The 20,775-nt window shown below is 44.0% G+C and overlaps 1 protein-coding gene across 2 annotated transcripts in view; it reads left to right on the top strand.

The window, feature by feature from the left end:
- The window catches only part of LOC117289963 (nucleoporin GLE1-like), a 53,851-nt gene extending 33,076 nt beyond the window's left edge, over positions 1-20,775 (top strand). For both annotated transcript variants that reach the window (XM_033771172.1, XM_033771171.1), the window contains 4 exons: positions 3,702-3,803; positions 5,236-5,318; positions 6,292-6,355; positions 20,619-20,775. In XM_033771172.1, coding sequence (XP_033627063.1) covers positions 3,702-3,803; positions 5,236-5,318; positions 6,292-6,355; positions 20,619-20,687 — 318 coding nt within the window. In that variant the 3' untranslated portion in view covers positions 20,688-20,775. The remainder of the gene's footprint in view (positions 1-3,701; positions 3,804-5,235; positions 5,319-6,291; positions 6,356-20,618) is intronic.

Raw genomic sequence — 20,775 nt, 5'->3', positions numbered from 1 at the left:
ATGAGTAGTGTAAAGAAATTGGGGAGGGCTTCGACTGTCAATACTGGGGTTACGTCCGTTCCCCCGGGACAGTCGGAGCCCTCGGAGGGGTGCGCCGGCGACACTCCCCCGCAGCCTCAGTCGGCTGCGTCGGTCAGTGGACCCACCGATCAAAGAGGGGATGCTTCCCGCTCCCCCTCTTCGGTCAGCATGCGTGGGTCAACCCAATCGAAGGTCAAATGCCCCGGGAAGGCCAAGAAAACCGGTGCCGGGGCAACGCCCAAGAGAGGCAGGGCAAAGGGTGGCTCCATTCCGGAGCTCACTGCCCGCTCTCCCAGCACCGCCTTGGGGTCTCTGAAGCCAGAGGGCATCCCCCCCTCCACACGGCTCAGAGTACACGGCCCCACCGACCACGTGGATTCCCCCACGACGGTCGGTGTGTCGGTCTTTTACGAGGTTATCCAACCCGAACGGCAACCGGCCACCCCAAACGGGCTGATTCATATTATCGGTTCCCCGCCGGGGATTTTGATAAATATTTTTCGACCCCGGTCCTGCCGGACTTCGCGTCAGACAAACTCGCCGCGGACAGGGGGTCATCCTCCTCCAACCTTCCATTTGCCGACAAAGCGCGGGGGAAAATGGAGGAGGTAATCGGGGCGTGGCGGAAGTGACTTCCCTGTCTCCAGGCAACCTCCCACCGACGGACCTGTGGGAGGCCGCCTTCAGGAATTTTTGGGGTCCTGGGCTCAGATCATGCCGACAGTTGGGTCCTCGAGACGATCGAGTGTGGCTATGAGGAGGCCCCCCCTTACCTACACGTTCCCATCAGGGCCGAACACCCCAAACCCCTCCCCTCGGGTTCTCACCCGAGTGGTGCAGGCAATCAGGGCAGCACTTCGGATTTTCCAATACCTCGTAATGGCTAATCGTGGGCCGATCGCGGGAGGCAACGGACGCGGCGCTCATGATTACTTGTTGCCTCACGTCCAGCCTGGGGTTCCTGGTAAACACCAAGAAATCGCACCCGATCCCCTCTCAGGTGCCCACCTTTCTCGGTGCGGCTCTCGACCTTCGAAGGGCTCTGGCCCGCCCTTCGGCGGAACATGTACAGAACCTGTGTCAGTGCGTTGCCCTTTTCCCTTCAGGCTACGGTGGCGCCGGCTGTGGCTTGGCTCAGACTACTGGGCCTTATGGCCAGCATACCATGCTGGCCATATCTGATCGATTTTTGCAGGCTGAAGATGAGGCCTATCCAGCTCCATCTCCTCTCCTACTTCCGGCCCAGTCGTCATTCAGTCAACCTCTCGGTGCTTACCACGCCTTGGCTGACCCCCCACCTCCAATGGTGGGTGGAGGACGCCAACCTCACACGTGGTCGAGTGTTCCGCCCTCCCCGATCGTTAGCGACCTTCGTCACTGACGCGTCTCTGTACGGTTGGGGGGGCCACCCCTGACCCCCTCCAGATAGCGGGGGTCTGGGCCCCGGAGCACCACTCAACCCACATCAACGTCCTGGAAATGCTGGCAGTCCGAAATGCCCTCCAGCACTTCCGGACACAGTTAGAGGGGCAGGCCGTCCTGGTGCGCTCCGACAACGCTACAGTGGTAGCGTATATCAATCACGAGGGGGGCACCCGGTCGGCCCGGCTGTGTGCACTAGCCTGGTACCTAATCCACTGGTGCATGCAGCAGGGGATCGCCCTGTCGTCGGTGTACATCCCAGGGAAGGAGAATGTCACGGCCGACGCTCTTTCCCGGGGCTGGATCGTCCCGACAGAGTGGTCCCTCCACCCCTGTGTGGCCCAGTCGCGCTTCCTGCTAATCGACCGGCCTCATGTGGATTTGTTCGCCTCTCGGACGAACAATCAACTGCCGATCTACTGCGCCAGGGGTCCCGACCCCGGGGCATGGCGGATCGACGCTCTGACTATGCGATGGGAGGGGCTGTTGGCATACGCCTACCCACCCATCTCCCTCATTCCACGGGTGCTGGCAAAGATCGAGCAGGATCACTGCAAAGTTCTCTTGATCGCCCCTTTTTGGCCCCAACAGCCCTGGTTCCCTCGGCTGATCAGGCTCCTGGTGCACAGGCCACTGGTTCTCCCGCAACGACCGGACCTCATATACCAGCCCGGATCCGGAGTGGTTCATCTGGCTCCGGGGGATCTGCACCTGACGTGCTGGGCGCTGTCACGAGATCCCTCAGAGCAGCGGGCCTTTTGAGACGGGCTGCGGAAGTTGCCGCCCAGTCCCAGAGGGCCTCAACTCGAAGAGTATATGACTGCCGACTACGCCATTTCTTTAAATGGTGTAGGCGGCGAGCTATACATCCCGCCTATACTTCTGTAGAGGAAGTAAATAATCGTCGACAAATAAAGTGTGGGATATAAAGAGTTTTTTTCATAATTAAAACCCCTTTTTAAATCTAGTAATTTCACAAAAAATACAAAATGTAAAAAATTTATTCGTATCACGTTTCAAAATTGTTGTTTTAAATAATTACAAATTATGACAGCAACATATTCAGTTAAGCTTTTTAAAGAACACAAAATCCACCATTGTGCACATTGCACCATCATGGTTTATGAGGCAATTTACTTAAGTCTACAACGGTAGTTACTGGTAAAAGTTGAGCCATTATGTCATGATTGTTCCCGTCCGTTGAACCTCCCTGTCATGCCTGCGATCATAGTTCTGCGTTGTTTTGTGAAAAAAGGATCATGATTAAAAATGGCCGCTGCGTTGCTTTTTTTTTTCAACCGGTTTCAGGCAACAGTCGTTGATTTTGTGTAATAAATACAAAGTTGCGCATCTAAGACAAATTTCGTGCACAGCTGCGCAACATTTACGTGGCATACCATTACGACATGTTTTGCAATACTTTTGTGAAACCAGCTACAGTTCATTCTGTCCGCAACAATGATTTAGGCTTTACAAACTCCTGGTCCATCTCACATTATTTTATATAAAAAAATTGAAATTTTTAGGATATTTTAGTGCTTGTATATGCTTAAAATAACAAACCTGTGAACACATTTGGTCGTCGAAGTTGCGAGATAATAATGAAAGAATAACACCCTTGTCACACGAAATTGTGTGCCTTTAGATTTTGGATTTTTATATCTCGAAATCAAATTCGTGGAATATTGCGTTTTTAAGCAAGGTTTTATTAAAATAATTATTTTGAGCAATCACCACTTGCAGTGGACGCTATTGGTAATTACTCAAAATTATTTTTAGCATTGAACCTTACGAGGTTGATAGTATAAAACATTGTGAGAAACGGCTCCCTCTGAAGCGATTTAGTTTTCGAGAAAGAAGTAATTTTCCACGAATTTGATTTCGCGACCCAAGATTTAGAATTTGAGGTCTCAAAATCGAGCATCTGAAAGCACACAACTTCGTGTGACAAGGGTGTTTTTTCTTTCATTATTATCTCACAACTTCGTCGACCAATTGAGCTCAAATTTTCACAGGTTTGTGCATTTTTTTCCTTATGACAGTGCTGTCAATGTTTAAAATAAGTTAGCTTTTGATCTTCAAATATGCATTTGTTGTTCAAACCATCAAATGGATGATCAAATCATCAAATGAAAAACTAAAATCAGACATTTCATATTATTTTTGTTTTTCTGTTTTGGCATTATACTGGTAATGGTGCAAATGATGAGGAACTAATTGTCTGACTCATTTCCTTTATAACAATTGATTCCTTTCAGCACCCATATGGTATTGACCACGCATGGCAATGGTTGGCACGGTTACTAAATTTGCAGCCACAGCCGGATATCACTGCTACCATGCTTTTTGATTTTTTAGAGGTAAGTACTGGAGCTGCTGTTTTTATTTTAAGCACTGGACACTTCCATTTGTTTATCAAACTTGTTCCAATGGTCCCCAATTTCACACTCACTTTCGATTCAATCATTATCTCTCCTTCAAAAATTGTAGAAAAAAATAACTGATGGACAAATTATTTACAGCTCTGGTTATTTTTGTCCAAAAAGTTTAAATGTTAACCGCACTGACCAGTCTTCTCACTTGGGGTCTCAACAAATGCACAAAATAACAAACCAGTGAAAATTTGAACTCAATTTGTTTGTCAAAGTTGCGAGTTAATAATGGAATAAAAAAACACCCTTTTCACATGAAGTTGTATCCTTTCAGATGCCTTATTTGGGACCTCAAAATCTAGTTCTGGGGTCTTAATGTCAAATTCGTGGAAAATTACTTCTTTCTCGAAAACTATTTAACTTAAAAGGGAGCCGTTTCTCACAATACTATCAACAGCTATACATTGCTTGTAACCAAGTAAGTTTTGATGCTGACAATTATTTTGAATAATTACCAATAGTGTACACTGTCTTTGAATCGTGATTAATTCAAAAGAAAATCTAAGATGTTTTTTAATTTAAGTTTTATTTTCAAATGGCTGCGATCTTGACAAATAATAATAATAATAATACTAACAATAGTAATAACGAAAACTTATAAAGCGCCAAAGTCCGCCTAAAAGATGCTCAAGGCGCTTCACAAAGAAACAATTTAAAAGCAAAGGCTAAAAAAACACTATTCTAAGTAATTAATCATTAACAAACCTAAAATATACAAAAACAGCAAACACACTAAAAAGTATAAAAATGAACCAACCCTAAAACCTGGACCAGCCAGAAGCAGTTGTAAGCTAAAAAAATAACAATATTGAGTAAACTTAAACCAAACAGTACACCAAAACCTGGAAAGCAGTACAAACATTTAAAAAACAAGTGGGTGTACAAAAGGGTTTTGAAGGAAGCCAGAAGCAGTTCTAAGAAAACAAATGAGATGGTGGTAGTTGGAGTTGACACAGATGATAATCTAAAGGTATAAACTGGTTAGCGGATTTTCAGTTTTATACCTAACTGGGTTTTCTGAGTATACATGTACAGTGCTAACACACATCGGTGTATGGGTAAAAACCAAAATTAACATTCTTTATCCCTGATGCAAATTTAACATCTCTAATATTGTTGCGGTACTCGCTGCCAAAAACATAGGATTCTAACTTTCTATAGCTACCGGGCAACCTCGGTAGTCTACTTGGTAAAACACTGCTCTAGAATTGCAAGGGTCGTGGGTTCGAATCCCACCCGAGTAACATGCCTGTGATCTTTTTTCACAGGACTCTGGAAAGTACTGAGTATACAGTGCTAACACACATCGGTGTATGGGTAAAAACCAAAATTAATAATTGGGTTTTCGTTTTATGAAAAGGTCTGTGGAAACGCTCTTGCAGCAGTGTATGGTAAGCAGTTTTTTAAGCTCCTGCAAGTACTACAAACAAATTATTTCCCAAAGTAAGTATTTGTTTCTGATGTTTTTATGTAGTCAGTGCTTGTTATAAAAATGTTCAAGGTGTACAGTGTACCAATATACATGTACATGTACTAATAATGATACAAGTGATGTACATGTACCATTAAAAAAATATATAGTCGTTTGACCTTGTGTAAAACTTTTTTGAGAGAAGTGCAGGCTCCGAGAGCTACAAGTCATCTCATTCTAGCAAAGTCGTATTTATTTGCAAGGTGTTATTTTCCATGTAAAGGGTTCCCAAAAGTATGCTTTAAAGGATTCGGGTACTTTTTTCAAAATGTTCACAGATTTACATTAAGCTTACAGGGTTTGAAGATATTGAAAGTGGAAAGCTTCTGTTTAAATATAACTAAGTGAGGGTCTGTAGTTTTGAGAAATGAGTAAAACAAGTCACAAAATAATTTTCGTCTCAGCATCTCTGTAGGTAAAATTTCAAGGGAAGCTTTCTACTACATGTATCATAATCTTCAAACTGTGTAAGTTTAATGTAAATTTGTGGACAATGTGTTTTGAGTTAAAAAAAGGAAAGGAAAAAGTACATATACCCTTTAAGAGACATTTCGGTTTTTGATGTGAATAGTGCTATAAAAATAATATTGCAATGTTGTTATTGTTACAATGACATTCCGCTGCTTTTATCTTATAGTAAGCTGTGGGTGTGATCCTTGGGTTAGCTCAGTTGGTATTGTATCGGCACATTAATCCAAAGAACTGTGTCAAAGTATGTTAGGTTGTTTCATCTTTTTTCCTCAACGAGTAATAAACAAAACATGCGACTTCTGTTTGACCTTATCTACTGATTCCAATCCGAACTGTGAGCTAAAGTTACAATTTTAAGCAATTTAACAAATTTTACATGATCAACGGGATAGAAAAACTATAGTCAGTTAGTCTCCACAGTAAACGAAATGCAAACCATAAAGATAAACACCTTATTTATTTGTTTGCTGAAAGGATTGAAGCAGTGACTCCTAATGGATCTGGGGGACCAGTGACAAGACTAAAGACGTTTCTTGAGGTGGGTGTGGTTATTTACAAACATTCTGAACCCCATCTTTGCGAGTAAAGGAATTTTATTCTTGTTTTTCTCTGTAAATAATCTATATTTGCAAGTAACGTGTCTATTTGTGTAAGAAAAACTCCAAGATGTGCCTCTAGATCGAGCTGCAAATTTCTAGACTGGTTATCTGGTCAGATCATTCAATTTCATTAGGCCGCAAGAATCATTCAGTTTCTTAAAAGCCAGCAGCAAGACCTTTCCAACCATTCAATTTCATCAGCAAAATGTTTGCATTCAAGTTCTGAACCAAAGCTAACTGCGCCAATAAAGTATCTTAACACTTACAAATGGTCAGATATATCGGAACCTGAAATAGTATGCCAAAAAATAACTATTCATTTCGATTCACCGTTAATTTCTGCACATTTTGACACCTCTTGTGTTGCGCTACGATGTTGTTAGGTGGATTTATGGGCACTTACGTGGCTTAAGGTTGAATTTCAAAAGTTGCAAAAGCCCCTATTCAAGCTAAATCTTTGTATTGTGATGAGTAAGATCAGCCTTTATTTTACCCGCTGATTTTAAACGATTTTTTTTTGTCACGTGTTGGATAAATCGGTTGCGATGAACATCAGCAATAATTGTCAGTAACCAAGCAAAGGGGTCTAAGACGGGAGGCATACATCAACCTGGGTTAAGAGCCAGAATCCCTGATTATGGTAAGACAGTGAAAGGTGTTTCAAGATAACATGAAAGTTGGCTCAACTGACCAAACAGGAAAGAGGACGGATCGTTGGTTTGATAGAAGCCGGTATGTCGATGCGAGCTGCAGCTCATCAGGTTACAACGTCACCACCGACAGTCAGTAAATGGTGGAATCGCTACCAAGATCAGGGAAATGTGGACGACCTGCCAAGGATTGGCCGTCCGAGGGTGACTTCTGCAGCAGAAGAAAGTGAACAAGTCCATCTAGCCTGACACCACTCTCGAGAGATTGCGACGCATCCTGATCAGGAAAAGGCAGGGGATTGACCAGGGACAGATCAGAGGTCTCGTTGGGAGTATGAGAAGACGACTCCTTGCCGTTCAGGACAGTGATGGAGGACACACCAAGAATGGGGGACAGGATATCAGCAGTTTTAGAGTTAAAGATACGGCAATAAATTTCATGGTCAAGTAAACGAAACAAGTTTGAGTTTGTGTGATGCTTATGTGATTCCCTTCTGGAATTGGGGTGAATAGGGGCTTTGTAATTTTTGAAATTCGACCTTAAGCCACTTAAGTGCCCATAAATCCACCTAACAACATCGTAGCGCAACACAAGAGGTGTCAAAATGTGCAGATATTAACGGTGAATAGAAATGAATAATTATTTTTTTGTATACTATTTCAGGTTCCGATAAATCTGACAATTTCTAATACTTTATTGGCGCAGTTTATTTTGGTAAAAAAGATGGCTGCCCGAGGTCGGTACAGAGTATATTAGGGCGGGACTGGTTGACAAACTTTATGTGCCAGTTAAAGATTTATAAATCTCACTTTTCCCATAAAGATGACATATCTTTAATTCGAATGTTAGGAAGTTGCAATTCGTTTCACATAAATAAAAAAAGAAAATGCAAACAAGCAGCAAAATCATGTTCGTTTTGGTGAGTCTTAATTTGAATGCATCAACTTAGAATGGTCAAAATGTTGTATTGAATGCCCTTAAATGAAACTGAATGCATTAATAGCTAAACAGAAACCCCACATTGGGAAGATAAGGGGGAAAAACATGAATTTGAGTGGATGTTAATTAAATTGAATGATCTTTTTCTGAAGTTTGCAGTTGACGCATTCAAATTAAGACTCGGAGTATGCATAAATAAATTAGTAACAAATATATATGTGACCCGCTCTGTGAAAATGAGTTAGATGTAGGCAATTTCAGGAATTGAGTTATATGCATGGCTCGAAAGAACACATCAGCAGCAGTAATTTGGTATGTGTCTAAGCTTTGGAGTGTATCGCGTTGCTGAGTTACTCCCGTTTGAAATTAGCCACTACTTTTTTTTTTGAAAAACGAATTACAAGTAAAATGATATTTTAAACTACCATTGTGTGCAAAAGGATACAAATTAGACATTGTAAGTATGATCACAAAATTGTTGTATACATAGCTTTATTGCCTAAAAGTAAGTGTTCTAAAGGTTAACCATGCAACTAAAGATATTAAAAAGAAAAGAAAAATATTTATTTTTTTACATTTTCCACAATAAACTGTCCATAACTTAATATTGCATTGGCGACATGTGACTCATTTTCACTACCGCGGAGTCAGTTCTTGGGTCGGTCTCAATGCTTGCTCTAGTCATCATCAGGAGACTGTTGTAGAACAATGCAACTTAATCTCTTGGAACAACTCTGTGTTCATTCTGTTGTAGAACAATGCAACTTAATCTCTTGGAACAACTCTGTGTTCATTCTGTTGTAGAACAATGCAACTTAATCTCATGAGAACAACTCTGTGTTCATTCTGTTGTAGAACAATGCAACTTAATCTCATGACGAACAACTCTGTGTTCATTCTGTTGTAGAACAATGCAACTTAATCTCATGACGAAAAATTACTTTCTATTTCTTTTTCAAGTTGACACAAAAAGCTGTACAAAAAGGGATGTCATTAAAGGAATTGTACTTAAAACAAACAATTTACTTCATGGGCTATTTAACTTAAAGGAAGTGGACACTATTGGTAATTTCTGAAAATAATTATTATCATAAAACCTTTCTTGATTACAAATAATGGGGAGAGGTTGATAGTATAAAACATTGTGAGAAACGGCTCCCTCTGAAGTGCCATAGTTTTCGAAAAAGATGTAATTTTCCACGATTTTTATTTCGAGACCTCAAGTTTAGAACTTAAGGTCTCGAAATCAACCATCTAAACGCACACAACTTCGTGTGAGAAGGGTTATTTTTCGTTCATTATTATCTCGCAACTTCGATGACCGATTGAGCTCAAATTTCCACAGGTTTGTTATTTTATGCATACATGTATGTTGAGATACACCAACTGTGAAGGCTAGTCTTTGACAATAACCAATAGTGTCCACTACATTTAAGAAGATAAACGATTAGTTACTAAAATGTAACCCCGTACAAAAACGAGTGTTCTTCAGGCACTGAGTGCAAACGTCCTCCTCTTTTATCTTCTTGATACGGGCAACCTCCTGCGCCACAAGGCGGGCATTTGTGGGGATGCTGTATGCAAAGTGGGACCGTATCGGAGTGAAGTGGGGGTGCTGTATGCAAAGTGGGACCGTATCGGAGTGAAGTGGGGATGCTGTATGCAAAGTGGGACCGTATCGGAGTGAAGTGGGGGTGCTGTATGCAAAGTGGGACCGTATCGGAGTGAAGTGGGGATGCTGTATGCAAAGTGGGACCGTATCGGAGTGAAGTGGGGATGCTGTATGCAAAGTGGGACCGTATCGGAGTGAAGTGGGGATGCTGTATGCAAAGTGGGACCGTATCGGAGTGAAGTGGGGGTGCTGTATGCAAAGTGGGACCGTATCGGAGTGAAGTGGGGATGCTGTATGCAAAGTGGGACCGTATCGGAGTGAAGTGGGGGTGCTGTATGCAAAGTGGGACCGTATCGGAGTGAAGTGGGGATGCTGTATGCAAAGTGGGACCGTATCGGAGTGAAGTGGGGATGCTGTATGCAAAGTGGGACCGTATCGGAGTGAAGTGGGGATGCTGTATGCAAAGTGGGACCGTATCGGAGTGAAGTGGGGGTGCTGTATGCAAAGTGGGACCGTATCGGAGTGAAGTGGGGGTGCTGTATGCAAAGTGGGACCGTATCGGAGTGAAGTGGGGGTGCTGTATGCAAAGTGGGACCGTATCGGAGTGAAGTGGGGGTGCTGTATGCAAAGTGGGACCGTATCGGAGTGAAGTGGGGGTGCTGTATGCAAAGTGGGACCGTATCGGAGTGAAGTGGGGGTGCTGTATGCAAAGTGGGACCGTATCGGAGTGAAGTGGGGGTGCTGTATGCAAAGTGGGACCGTATCGGAGTGAAGTGGGGATGCTGTATGCAAAGTGGGACCGTATCGGAGTGAAGTGGGGGTGCTGTATGCAAAGTGGGACCGTATCGGAGTGAAGTGGGGGTGCTGTATGCAAAGTGGGACCGTATCGGAGTGAAGTGGGGGTGCTGTATGCAAAGTGGGACCGTATCGGAGTGAAGTGGGGGTGCTGTATGCAAAGTGGGACCGTATCGGAGTGAAGTGGGGGTGCTGTATGCAAAGTGGGACCGTATCGGAGTGAAGTGGGGGTGCTGTATGCAAAGTGGGACCGTATCGGAGTGAAGTGGGGGTGCTGTATGCAAAGTGGGACCGTATCGGAGTGAAGTGGGGGTGCTGTATGCAAAGTGGGACCGTATCGGAGTGAAGTGGGGGTGCTGTATGCAAAGTGGGACCGTATCGGAGTGAAGTGGGGATGCTGTATGCAAAGTGGGACCGTATCGGAGTGAAGTGGGGGTGCTGTATGCAAAGTGGGACCGTATCGGAGTGAAGTGGGGGTGCTGTATGCAAAGTGGGACCGTATCGGAGTGAAGTGGGGGTGCTGTATGCAAAGTGGGACCGTATCGGAGTGAAGTGGGGGTGCTGTATGCAAAGTGGGACCGTATCGGAGTGAAGTGGGGATGCTGTATGCAAAGTGGGACCGTATCGGAGTGAAGTGGGGATGCTGTATGCAAAGTGGGACCGTATCGGAGTGAAGTGGGGGTGCTGTATGCAAAGTGGGACCGTATCGGAGTGAAGTGGGGGTGCTGTATGCAAAGTGGGACCGTATCGGAGTGAAGTGGGGGTGCTGTATGCAAAGTGGGACCGTATCGGAGTGAAGTGGGGGTGCTGTATGCAAAGTGGGACCGTATCGGAGTGAAGTGGGGGTGCTGTATGCAAAGTGGGACCGTATCGGAGTGAAGTGGGGGTGCTGTATGCAAAGTGGGACCGTATCGGAGTGAAGTGGGGATGCTGTATGCAAAGTGGGACCGTATCGGAGTGAAGTGGGGGTGCTGTATGCAAAGTGGGACCGTATCGGAGTGAATTGGGGGTGCTGTATGCAAAGTGGGACCGTATCGGAGTGAAGTGGGGGTGCTGTATGCAAAGTGGGACCGCATCGGAGTGAAGTGGGGATGCTGTATGCAAAGTGGGACCGTATCGGAGTGAAGTGGGGGTGCCTGTTTCGAGCAGAAGTCGTCAAAGTGGAATTCTTCGTGCCACGTCTTAGAGTCGGGGGTCATTTATTGTGATGATGGGGGTCAGGCCGATAAAAAGATTCGGGAATTGTCTGCACCAAGTTCTCCCCTTTGTCCAGTGACCGGTAAAACAATGCAAGTGGATTCTCCATAGCTGTGGGAGAGTCTCTGATACGATTCGAAAACAGTCGTCATTCGCTTCACGGCAGTGGTTTTGGTTTGCCAAATTCGACAGCTGTTCTCAAAAGGTGTCGGAAAACGGACTGCTGAACAGCCCTCAACTGACCGTGCCCCTTGGAGTAATCAAGGCCAATTTCTCCCAGGGCACAGGTTTTCGGGTGTTCCAAAAGACGTCGGATCACTTGATCTGTGTCCTGGGTGAAACGGTGAGCATGCTTCGGATGGAAACCAACTGCAGCAAAGACCAGTTCGTCGTCCACCAGCTCTGTCCACCGCTTTGTATCCGACAATGTCTCCTCGTCACAGAAGTTGGCTATGCACCCCTTTAAGTTGGCTTTGTCGATATTTGCGTCACTCAGGAGCTCGGTAAGAGTACCCCCGTGTCCGGCTGCGTGGAGGAGATGGTCGATGTGGCAGTGCGAGTCGACGAAATCGAGTGGGGAATACGGTGCCCGTGGGGAGGAGTTGACTCTTGTTGGGGGGAAGGGATAGAGTGCGCCTCCGGTTGCGGTGGTGGAAGTTCGGAAGTCCCTGGCTCTACATGAGGTTCAATAAAGGTCTCAGGTCCAGGTGAGGCAACCAATGACAGGACGTGTTGGAGGGTCCTCCAGTGAAATACCGAGGAAATTTGTGTTGGGGAACATAGATTTATCTCGCGCAGTGGCGGGAGGCCTTACAGCTGGTCATATGCGTCCCAGATCCGAGCTTCTTCCTCGCTAAATGACGAGTTACCGTTGATGACTGGTGACAATTTCCGGGAGGTTGCGTAAAGATTTCAACCCAAGAGCAGATCCGATGAAATAAAGGAACTCATAGGCCAGGTTATTAAGTTGGCCGATGTGCTGGTCCACTTAAAAGGGTCCGTGCTCCCTCACGTGAATGGCGATTTCCCATCTCTCACAGGTCAAGCAGCATGCCAACGGGTACAGGAACCACCATCTGCCCGACGACACGTGATATCTCACCACATGGCGCTTTATCTTATTGAACTTAAGATTGCATCCGGGTTCAGGGCATAGCTGTAGCTTCTTTTTCCGTACGGGTGTCAAGCATTGGGGTGTGGTCTCCTGTGTGGTACCCTGGTGTGGTGTCCTGTGGTGTGGTAACCTGTGGTGTTGACTCGTCATCCTGTGGTGTTGTTGACTCGTCATCCTGTGGTGTTGTTGACTCGTCATCCTGTGGTGTTGTTGATTCGTCATCCTGTGGTGTTGTTGACTCGTCATCCTGTGGTGTTGTTGACTCGTCATCCTGTGGTGTTGTTGACTCGTCATCCTGTGGTGTTGTTGACTCGTCATCCTTGGGGAGTCCTCCTCTGATGAAAACGGTTCAAGTGATAGGATACTCAGGACATCATCCTCAATGTAGAAGTCCTCCAATATAGTGCGTTTAAATTCAATGCGCCCAACTCTTTAGTGTTCGACCTGAACGGACGTGTTTGGATTTCCGTCTTCGAAGGTATTGTATCACCTGTGATTTGGGGGAACCCACACCTTGTTGTCTTTAAGATTTCTGACATACTGGTGTGGCTGCTCGTTGGGCCATCGTTTCCTTTGAAATCAAACACTAGATCCATGGGTTGCCGGACTTCCCTACCTAGCATCATTAGATTAGGGGTAAGCCCAGTACTACGGTTTGGAAGAGAACGCAAAGCCCCTGTCAGAATAGGTAGATCCTCATCCCATTTCCCCTTTAGATGACATCTAATAAGTTGTAAAAGAGTCCTATTGTATCTCTCCACCTGACCGTTTGAGCAGGGGCGATATGGGGTTAGCGATCTCCAATAATTCACAAACTGCTGTAAACAATGAGCTCGTAAAATTAGTGCCCTGGTCAGTATGGATTTGCAAGGGGCATCCGAACCTCGATATTAAATTATCTATTGTCGCCCTTGCAACGTGTTCCGCGGTTTGGTCGGCAAAAGGGATAGGCTTCAATCCACTTAGTATGTTGACATATTAACATAAGTATGTATTTGTTCCAAGAACTAGATGGGGTAAAGGGGCCTAGTATATCTAGGTGTAAATGTTCAACTGGTGCCCCATCATTGAAACTGGTCAAAGGTGCCCTACGTTTGCGTGATGGTTTTTTGTTCGTGTTTCATTCTTGGCAGGCTTCTACGTACAGACAAACATCTTCTTTCATTTTGTACCAAAAACATGTCTGCCTCACCTTTTGGATGGTTCTTGTTATGCCTGGGTGCCCAGCCATTTTACAGTCATGGTACAAATTTAGAATTTCACGTGTCAGAGTGTGGGGGGTCAGGAACAGCAGTTTGGCAGAGTGTCCCTCATCCCATTTGTAATAAAGAACACCGTCTTTAACAGTGAGGCATTTGACCAAAAGTACTTTACGCTTGGTGAGCAACTTTGGAGCTCATTTTGTTGTGGACAGATTGAATTTTCCTTCCATTTGAGTAGTTTCCCTATGTCATGATCCCTATGCTGTAGATCTCTTATTTGCTGTGTCGAATATTGTGTAAACAAGGAGACGTCGTCATCAACCAACAGACATCGGTCGAGTCAGTCTCCTCATTCGCACATGTATTTTCAGTGGCAGCGTTAATGACGTGGTCTATCGGTCTTTCGGGGCTAGTTACTGGAGTTCTACTATTAGCGTCGACATTACAGATATAAGAGATTACTCGCACTTCAAGGGGAATTAATTCATCGACATCATTTTCAAAACGTTTCCACTGCTTATGGACACGCGTACAGTATTGACAACCCCTATAGGGGAGGCTGTCTATGTTACAACCCGCAGAATTTAACAGCGCTTGGGATACGTGAAAGTGAGTCGGCGTCAATGTGTTTGACCCCTTTTCAGTGAAGAATTACCATATCATACTGGCCTAGTTCCTCTAGCCACCTTGCTAACATACCAGAAATAAGGTTAAATCTTGTTAACCAAGCTAAACTACTGTGGTCCGTTCAAATGTAAAATTGGCGCCCCAGTAAGTAATTGGCGGAGTTGGCGGGTAAAGCGTACTACTGCTAGGAGTTCTTTTCTAGCTGGGCAATACTTTCTTTGCTCTGGGGAAAGTACATAACTACCATAGCCTATCACTTTCTCAACACTGTCCTGCATTTGAAGCAGTTCTGCTCCAATTGCAGTATCTGAGGCGTCAGTGTCCAATACAAAAACGCTATTACTATCATTTCTGGGGAATGTAAGCAGGGGGCTAGACGTGAGCTTGTATTTTAATGCTTGGAAAGCTGTATCATGTTCATCCGTCCAAACAAACTGTACATTTTTCTTGGTAAGTCCGTATAAGGGACAGGCTAGTTTGGCGAAGACCTGTACATGGGCATTATGGTAGTTGATAAAGCCAAGAAACCTCTCTACTTCTTTGCTAGATACTGGTCAGGGCCAGTCTTGTACCGCGGATACACTATCTGGATTAGGTGATATACATGTACCGTCCCTACTGACTAACTTTCCAAGGAAAATAACTTCAGTTTGGAGTAGACGACACTTTTTTGCCTTCAACTTGAGCTTGTGTACTGTATATGACATTTGTCTAAAACTTTCACCAAATTTTGGATTGAGTTATCAAAACTTGTTCCTAAGATAATTATGTCGTCTAGGTATGCTCAAACTTTAGTCCACTCTAATCCCCTGAGTTAGTGTCATTGCCCTTTGGAAGGTAGCTGGTGCATGACATAGCCCGAAGGGCATGCCTACATATTCGAAAAGACCATACTTGGTAATAAAAGCTGTTTTGCTCCTATCTTCCTCAGACAGTTCTATCTGATAATAACCACTACTCATGTCAAGTGTACTAAAAAACATTGTCACCTCTAGGACATCTAAACACTCTTCTATGTTTGGTAAAGGGAAAGCATCTTTTCTGGTTAGGTTATTCAGGGCCCTATAATCGATACAATGTCAAACTTTACCGTCTTTCTTTCTGACTAAAAGTGGGGGTGAGGCCCATGCTGGTGAAGATGGTTGTACAGCACCTATTTTAAGCAAATCATCTAGATGTGTTTTTTCTTCTTGTTCAAAACCAAGTGGGGTTCTTCGCATTTTCTGCCTAATAGGAGTGGCACTACCGGTATGTATTGGATGCTTTATGGCAGAGAATTTCCCTAGGTCCATGTCATCTTGGGGAACACGTCTGCGTACTCCGTAAGTGTATTTGCTAAAACTTAAGATTCGTTCGAGGTTAGGTTTGTTTTTGAGTGTTTCCACAATTCTTCAATATGCTTTGGAATGGCATTGACCTGTCTAATAGTATTCTCATTATACGCAGCCAATGGACACCGGCCGGGTACATGAGTGGGTGAAGGTGTGTCGGTTTCAACCATTATAACTGTCACTTCCTCTGCTCTACCAATAAAATGACCCCTTTTTAATCGGATATACTGATTACTGTCATTTCATAAGGAGATGGGACACTCCCGTGATAAGTTATGGGTGTTAATACCTAAAGTAACTAACGTATCGTAGAATAAGAAGTCCCCTGCGGTCTTTTTCCTGGGCATGAATGATGTAGGATTTGGCAGAATTTTCAACAAACTGAACGGTTGTCTGAATGATTGAATTCGGGGGCACTACTGTTTGACTCTTCAGTACTATTCTTTGCACGGAGTATTTTTCATCGTCATTTTGCCTCATTTTTGCGTAGATTTTGTCCCCATTTAGCAAGATCTCTATTACCACCCTGTTCCTTTAAGATGTCTAACCCTAGGATGAATGTGTCTGCCATAGGAGCGATCAGAATGTCCCATTTGTAGCTATGTTGGCCTATACGTAAATGGACTGATGTGGTTCGCTTAGCAATCATACTACTACATTTTTCAGCCCCCCTTAGAAGAACTTGATCTTTCACTTTACAAGGGGGAGAAATTGTATTTGCTAATTCCTCGCTTATTATGGAAACTTGTGCTGTTGTGTCGATAATTGCCTGAGTATGAACCCCTTGGATTTGTACCGGTATGACAAGACTTATTCCCCTTGAGTTTGAAAACTGATTTTTCCCGGAGAGCAACGTCAGTTGAGCAGTCCAACCTAGCTAGCGCCGGGTTGATGGGCTGCTGAACACTAATGTTGTTCCCGGATACATTGTTACAATTCCACTTTTGGCCATTTTTTAAATTTCGGCCGGCCGTTGGCCTACTTGACTGGCTTCTGCTTGTTTAAAGTTCTATGCGAGGGCGATGATGGTGAACGTGCGCGAACTTGAGATGAATTTGCATGTGGACAACGTCTCGCAAAATGACCATTCTGGCCACAGTTATAACAATTATACCTCCCAGGTGAACTCACTGGGGTTGGGCTATGACTTCTAGTGGGGTATATTGTTTAGATGAGCGGTCTGGAGAGAAACCTCTCTGGGCCGAGTTAGCTTGTGTGGGAGGTGTACGCATCGGCAGTGCACTATCGGTGTTATGTGGGCGACCCTCTATGTAAGAGACAACTTTGCGCATATTGTTGTCATATTGCGCCACAGCACAATTCCAACCAATCTATATGTATGTCAACGTTGTTTTTACCCAACTGTTTAACTTGTATCTGTTGGACCCTTGAACTATAATTGTTATCATCAGCAGCACTGCCACTAAAAGAAACATGCCTAACCCTCGGTTTGTTCTTTGAAAGTAAACAATGATTGTGCGCTGCTGTCTGCGTAAACTGAATCGCTTGGTTAAGCATTTTGGGATCACGAAACAGCGCAAGCTCTGCGGCATTGACATTATTGCACCCTTTTAAGAAAGCTTCTCTGGCTATTGTTTCAAAAACATCAGTGTTAGCAGTTGAGAACGTGCGTGTTGCTGTTTGCCTACCGCGCTGGCCAAACACTTTGATTGACTCATCGTCTTGTTGGCGTATAGCTGCTAGTTCGGCTCGCTGTTTAATTGGATCTTTTATTTTGCCAAACATCTTTATTAGTTGTAGAGTGTAGCTGTTTGCTACTTCAGTTTCTTGCCACGCATAACAGTCAAGGGCATTGCCAGTGAGCGCGCCAACTAAATGTAACAGTTTATTCTGGTCATCCCATTGACAGCACTTAGCAATTATTTCAAATTTAGCGGCAAAGGCATGAAAGTCAGAAATTCCATCATAGGGCGTTATTCTTGGGACCGCCTGGTTCGTGGGGCGGTTTGACCCGACAGACACCGGGCCAGAGTCCGTTGCTAGATCTATTGGCGGGGCCTGGTTAGTGCAAGCTGAGCTGCTAGTGGCATTGTCTACTGATTCTTTGATTGTTGGCTTTTGTTTGTCGTGCGCCATGGCTGTGCCAGTAACTGTCAAAGGCTTTTGTTCCGGTAGGGCTTGCTCCATTGCTTTCAACAAGTGCGCTGGGAGTGGTGGGGCTTTGTCCTTAATGACTTTAAGCCCCGCATCTATTGTAGGATCGCTTGTTAGTTGGGTGGCAGGTTGCATAATAGGAGTTTGGTGTGGGGCTATTGTGGGCTTATTATCTGATGACGCAGCCTGCATAGCAGGAATTCTGAATTGTGGCATGGGACCATGAGGTTTTGTATTACCTTGAATTAGATCAGTTAAGTGGCTTTCTGACATCTGTGACTGGATCTTTAGGTCTTTAATGGCATTTGTTATTGCATTTGTACTTTCCATCATTATTTTGCCTAATTCACTTAGCAAGAAGTGTTATGGGGTCAACAGTTTCTTTGTGCTTTTCGGGTCCCCCCTGTTCAGAACCGTTAAGTTGGAAGGTCGGGCGTGTACGCAATTGAAATTAGCCCCTTTTCATGTAATTCATTGAGTTTGGTTTGGAGGGCTGGGGACTGGAAAATCGTTTATAATTACTGTTCCCTTCTTAGTTCTAAGTGAAACTATTAGTTCTGCAAACTTCACTCCAATACCCGGTACAGTAGTCAGCTGTTTTACAGTAGATTTGTTAATACAAATGGCCAGGATCTTAGAAAATTAAGAATATCTGCTATATGGAATGGTTCAATACCGTATCACTCGCTTGATACTGCCAGCGCTACTGTTTGGAGTGCTGCTCAACAGCTTGACCTGACTAGCAGTACAATAACATTTCAAATAGAAAATGACACACTTTGTGAAAAGCAGGATTTTTTTCCCTTTCTTTTAAGAATGCATATCGTAGCTCGCTTGGATTATAGCAGACTTCTATCGGATTTATACAATACAAACAATATATTAAATTCTTAGCAAATCTAACAATATGAGTTCTAGAGCAAAACAAATATATCCCTGTAAATGTAGAAATACAGCAAATTCAACAAACTGCCGGACTTGCCGAGTTTGTATGAATATGGCCGAAAATTAAAACGAAACGTTTCATATTTGGCGGGGTGCACACACGGTAGAATTCCACCGTGTGGGTATACCACGCCCTTTATTTAAGCAAAAGGTTCTTGATTATACATGTATTTCCGAGAAGAAACAATTTAGTATTTTTTCCCTAAGTTTTTGTCATTTTCCCCAAATATATCTATGAAAATGCACGGACCAATTAGTCCTCGTCGCCAATGTTGTATCTACATGTAGGTATATTTACCAAAGTCCTCGGCTGGAGGGGCGAGTCACACACTGTTGCTTCCCAGCAGGGGTAGAATACACTCAATAAACCGAGGCAAACACTCGGTGGATTCTGGAACACGACTGACTCGTGGCTTGGTCGTCCTAGTGCAGCGGCCAAGCCTTCGTCATGCGCGGATGGTTTATTACGTAACCAAGCTCACTACATCATTAATAGATCATGAATCTGGTCTGGCATTAAGCTGGTTCGATCAGTTAGAGTTTCATCTTGTTCTAGTACCGCTTTGGTTTTTTGGCATGCTTCATTGGTCGGTACATTAGTGAAAAGAGATTTTGACATCAAAACTCACTAAAATACCGGATATAAGAGATGTTAAATTTGCATCGGGGATAAAGAATATAATTTTTTTTTTGGTTTTTACCCATACACCGATGTGTGTTAGCACTGTATACTCAGTACTTGGGAAAATACCGGATGTTTGTAATTCAATTCCCTTGATAATATACAAGTGGGTGTAAAAGCTTAGTCAAGTGTTGGGCGAGGTTGTTGGTAGGGGAACCTTGAGAGGAGACAATATGACGGAGCGGTTTATCTGGTTTGTGAATCTTTGGCTGACCAAAGAATCTCGGGCACTTCGAGGCTGAAGGCCTGAGATGTCTGTACAATGGAGTGGGTATGGCAGTGCTACGGTTTAGGGAAAGGAGGTTGGCAGCAAGCTTCCTTTCAATTGATGGGATTGGGTTCTTCTTTAGACGGGCATAGGTATCGGTGTCAAGGATACTTTGAACCTTTTGATTATATTCAGTGTGGTCTGTTTCAACAGTGGCATTACCCTTGTCAGCCTTCAGGATGTGTATTGAGGGATCCCGACAAAGATCATTTATAGCCTGGAATTCTCGTTTCGATAGATTGGATTTGGGAGGTTTGGAGTGTTTCAAGACCTCATGAATCTGAATACGGATATCTTCTGCCTTTTGTTCTGAGAAGTCTCCCGAATACCCGAACAATCTACTCCGCGATAGTAGAATTAAGCAAGACAGTTCTCTAAGAACAAACTCTACCTGGCAAGTAGGTACAAACATGGTGTTACCGCAAACCAAATTTATATTGATACCTCACTAACAAATATGTTACAAATAAATTTGTGCATATTTTGGTTTAATGTTGCCCAGGCTGTTACTGTACGTGCTCGAAGTATTATAATTATTAGTTTCTTATGACGCACCTTTGGGCCACGGATTCAAAGTACCGTTTGCATGAATGTACTTGTTATTTTCGTGTAGTCTTAAAATTATGCTTCGAAAGGTTGATTAGCCCGAAATAGAAAAAGGGATTTATAAAAAGTGTTACCGGCACTTTCACAAACCTTACAAATTTGATATTTTTCTCAACAGGTGTGTATTCATACACAAAGAATATCACCACCAAAAGGCAAACTACAACCAGACTTTTGGAGGACTTAGTGAACGCCCATGGGCAGTTACATGTATATGTACATCTTGCGTGGTTTAAAGACACTGGACACTAGAGGTAATTGTCAAAGACCAGTCT

This window comes from Asterias rubens, chromosome 5 (genome assembly GCF_902459465.1).
Source record: "Asterias rubens chromosome 5, eAstRub1.3, whole genome shotgun sequence".
NCBI lineage: Eukaryota > Metazoa > Echinodermata > Asteroidea > Forcipulatida > Asteriidae > Asterias > Asterias rubens.
This window is presented reverse-complemented; position numbering and strand designations above follow the sequence as displayed.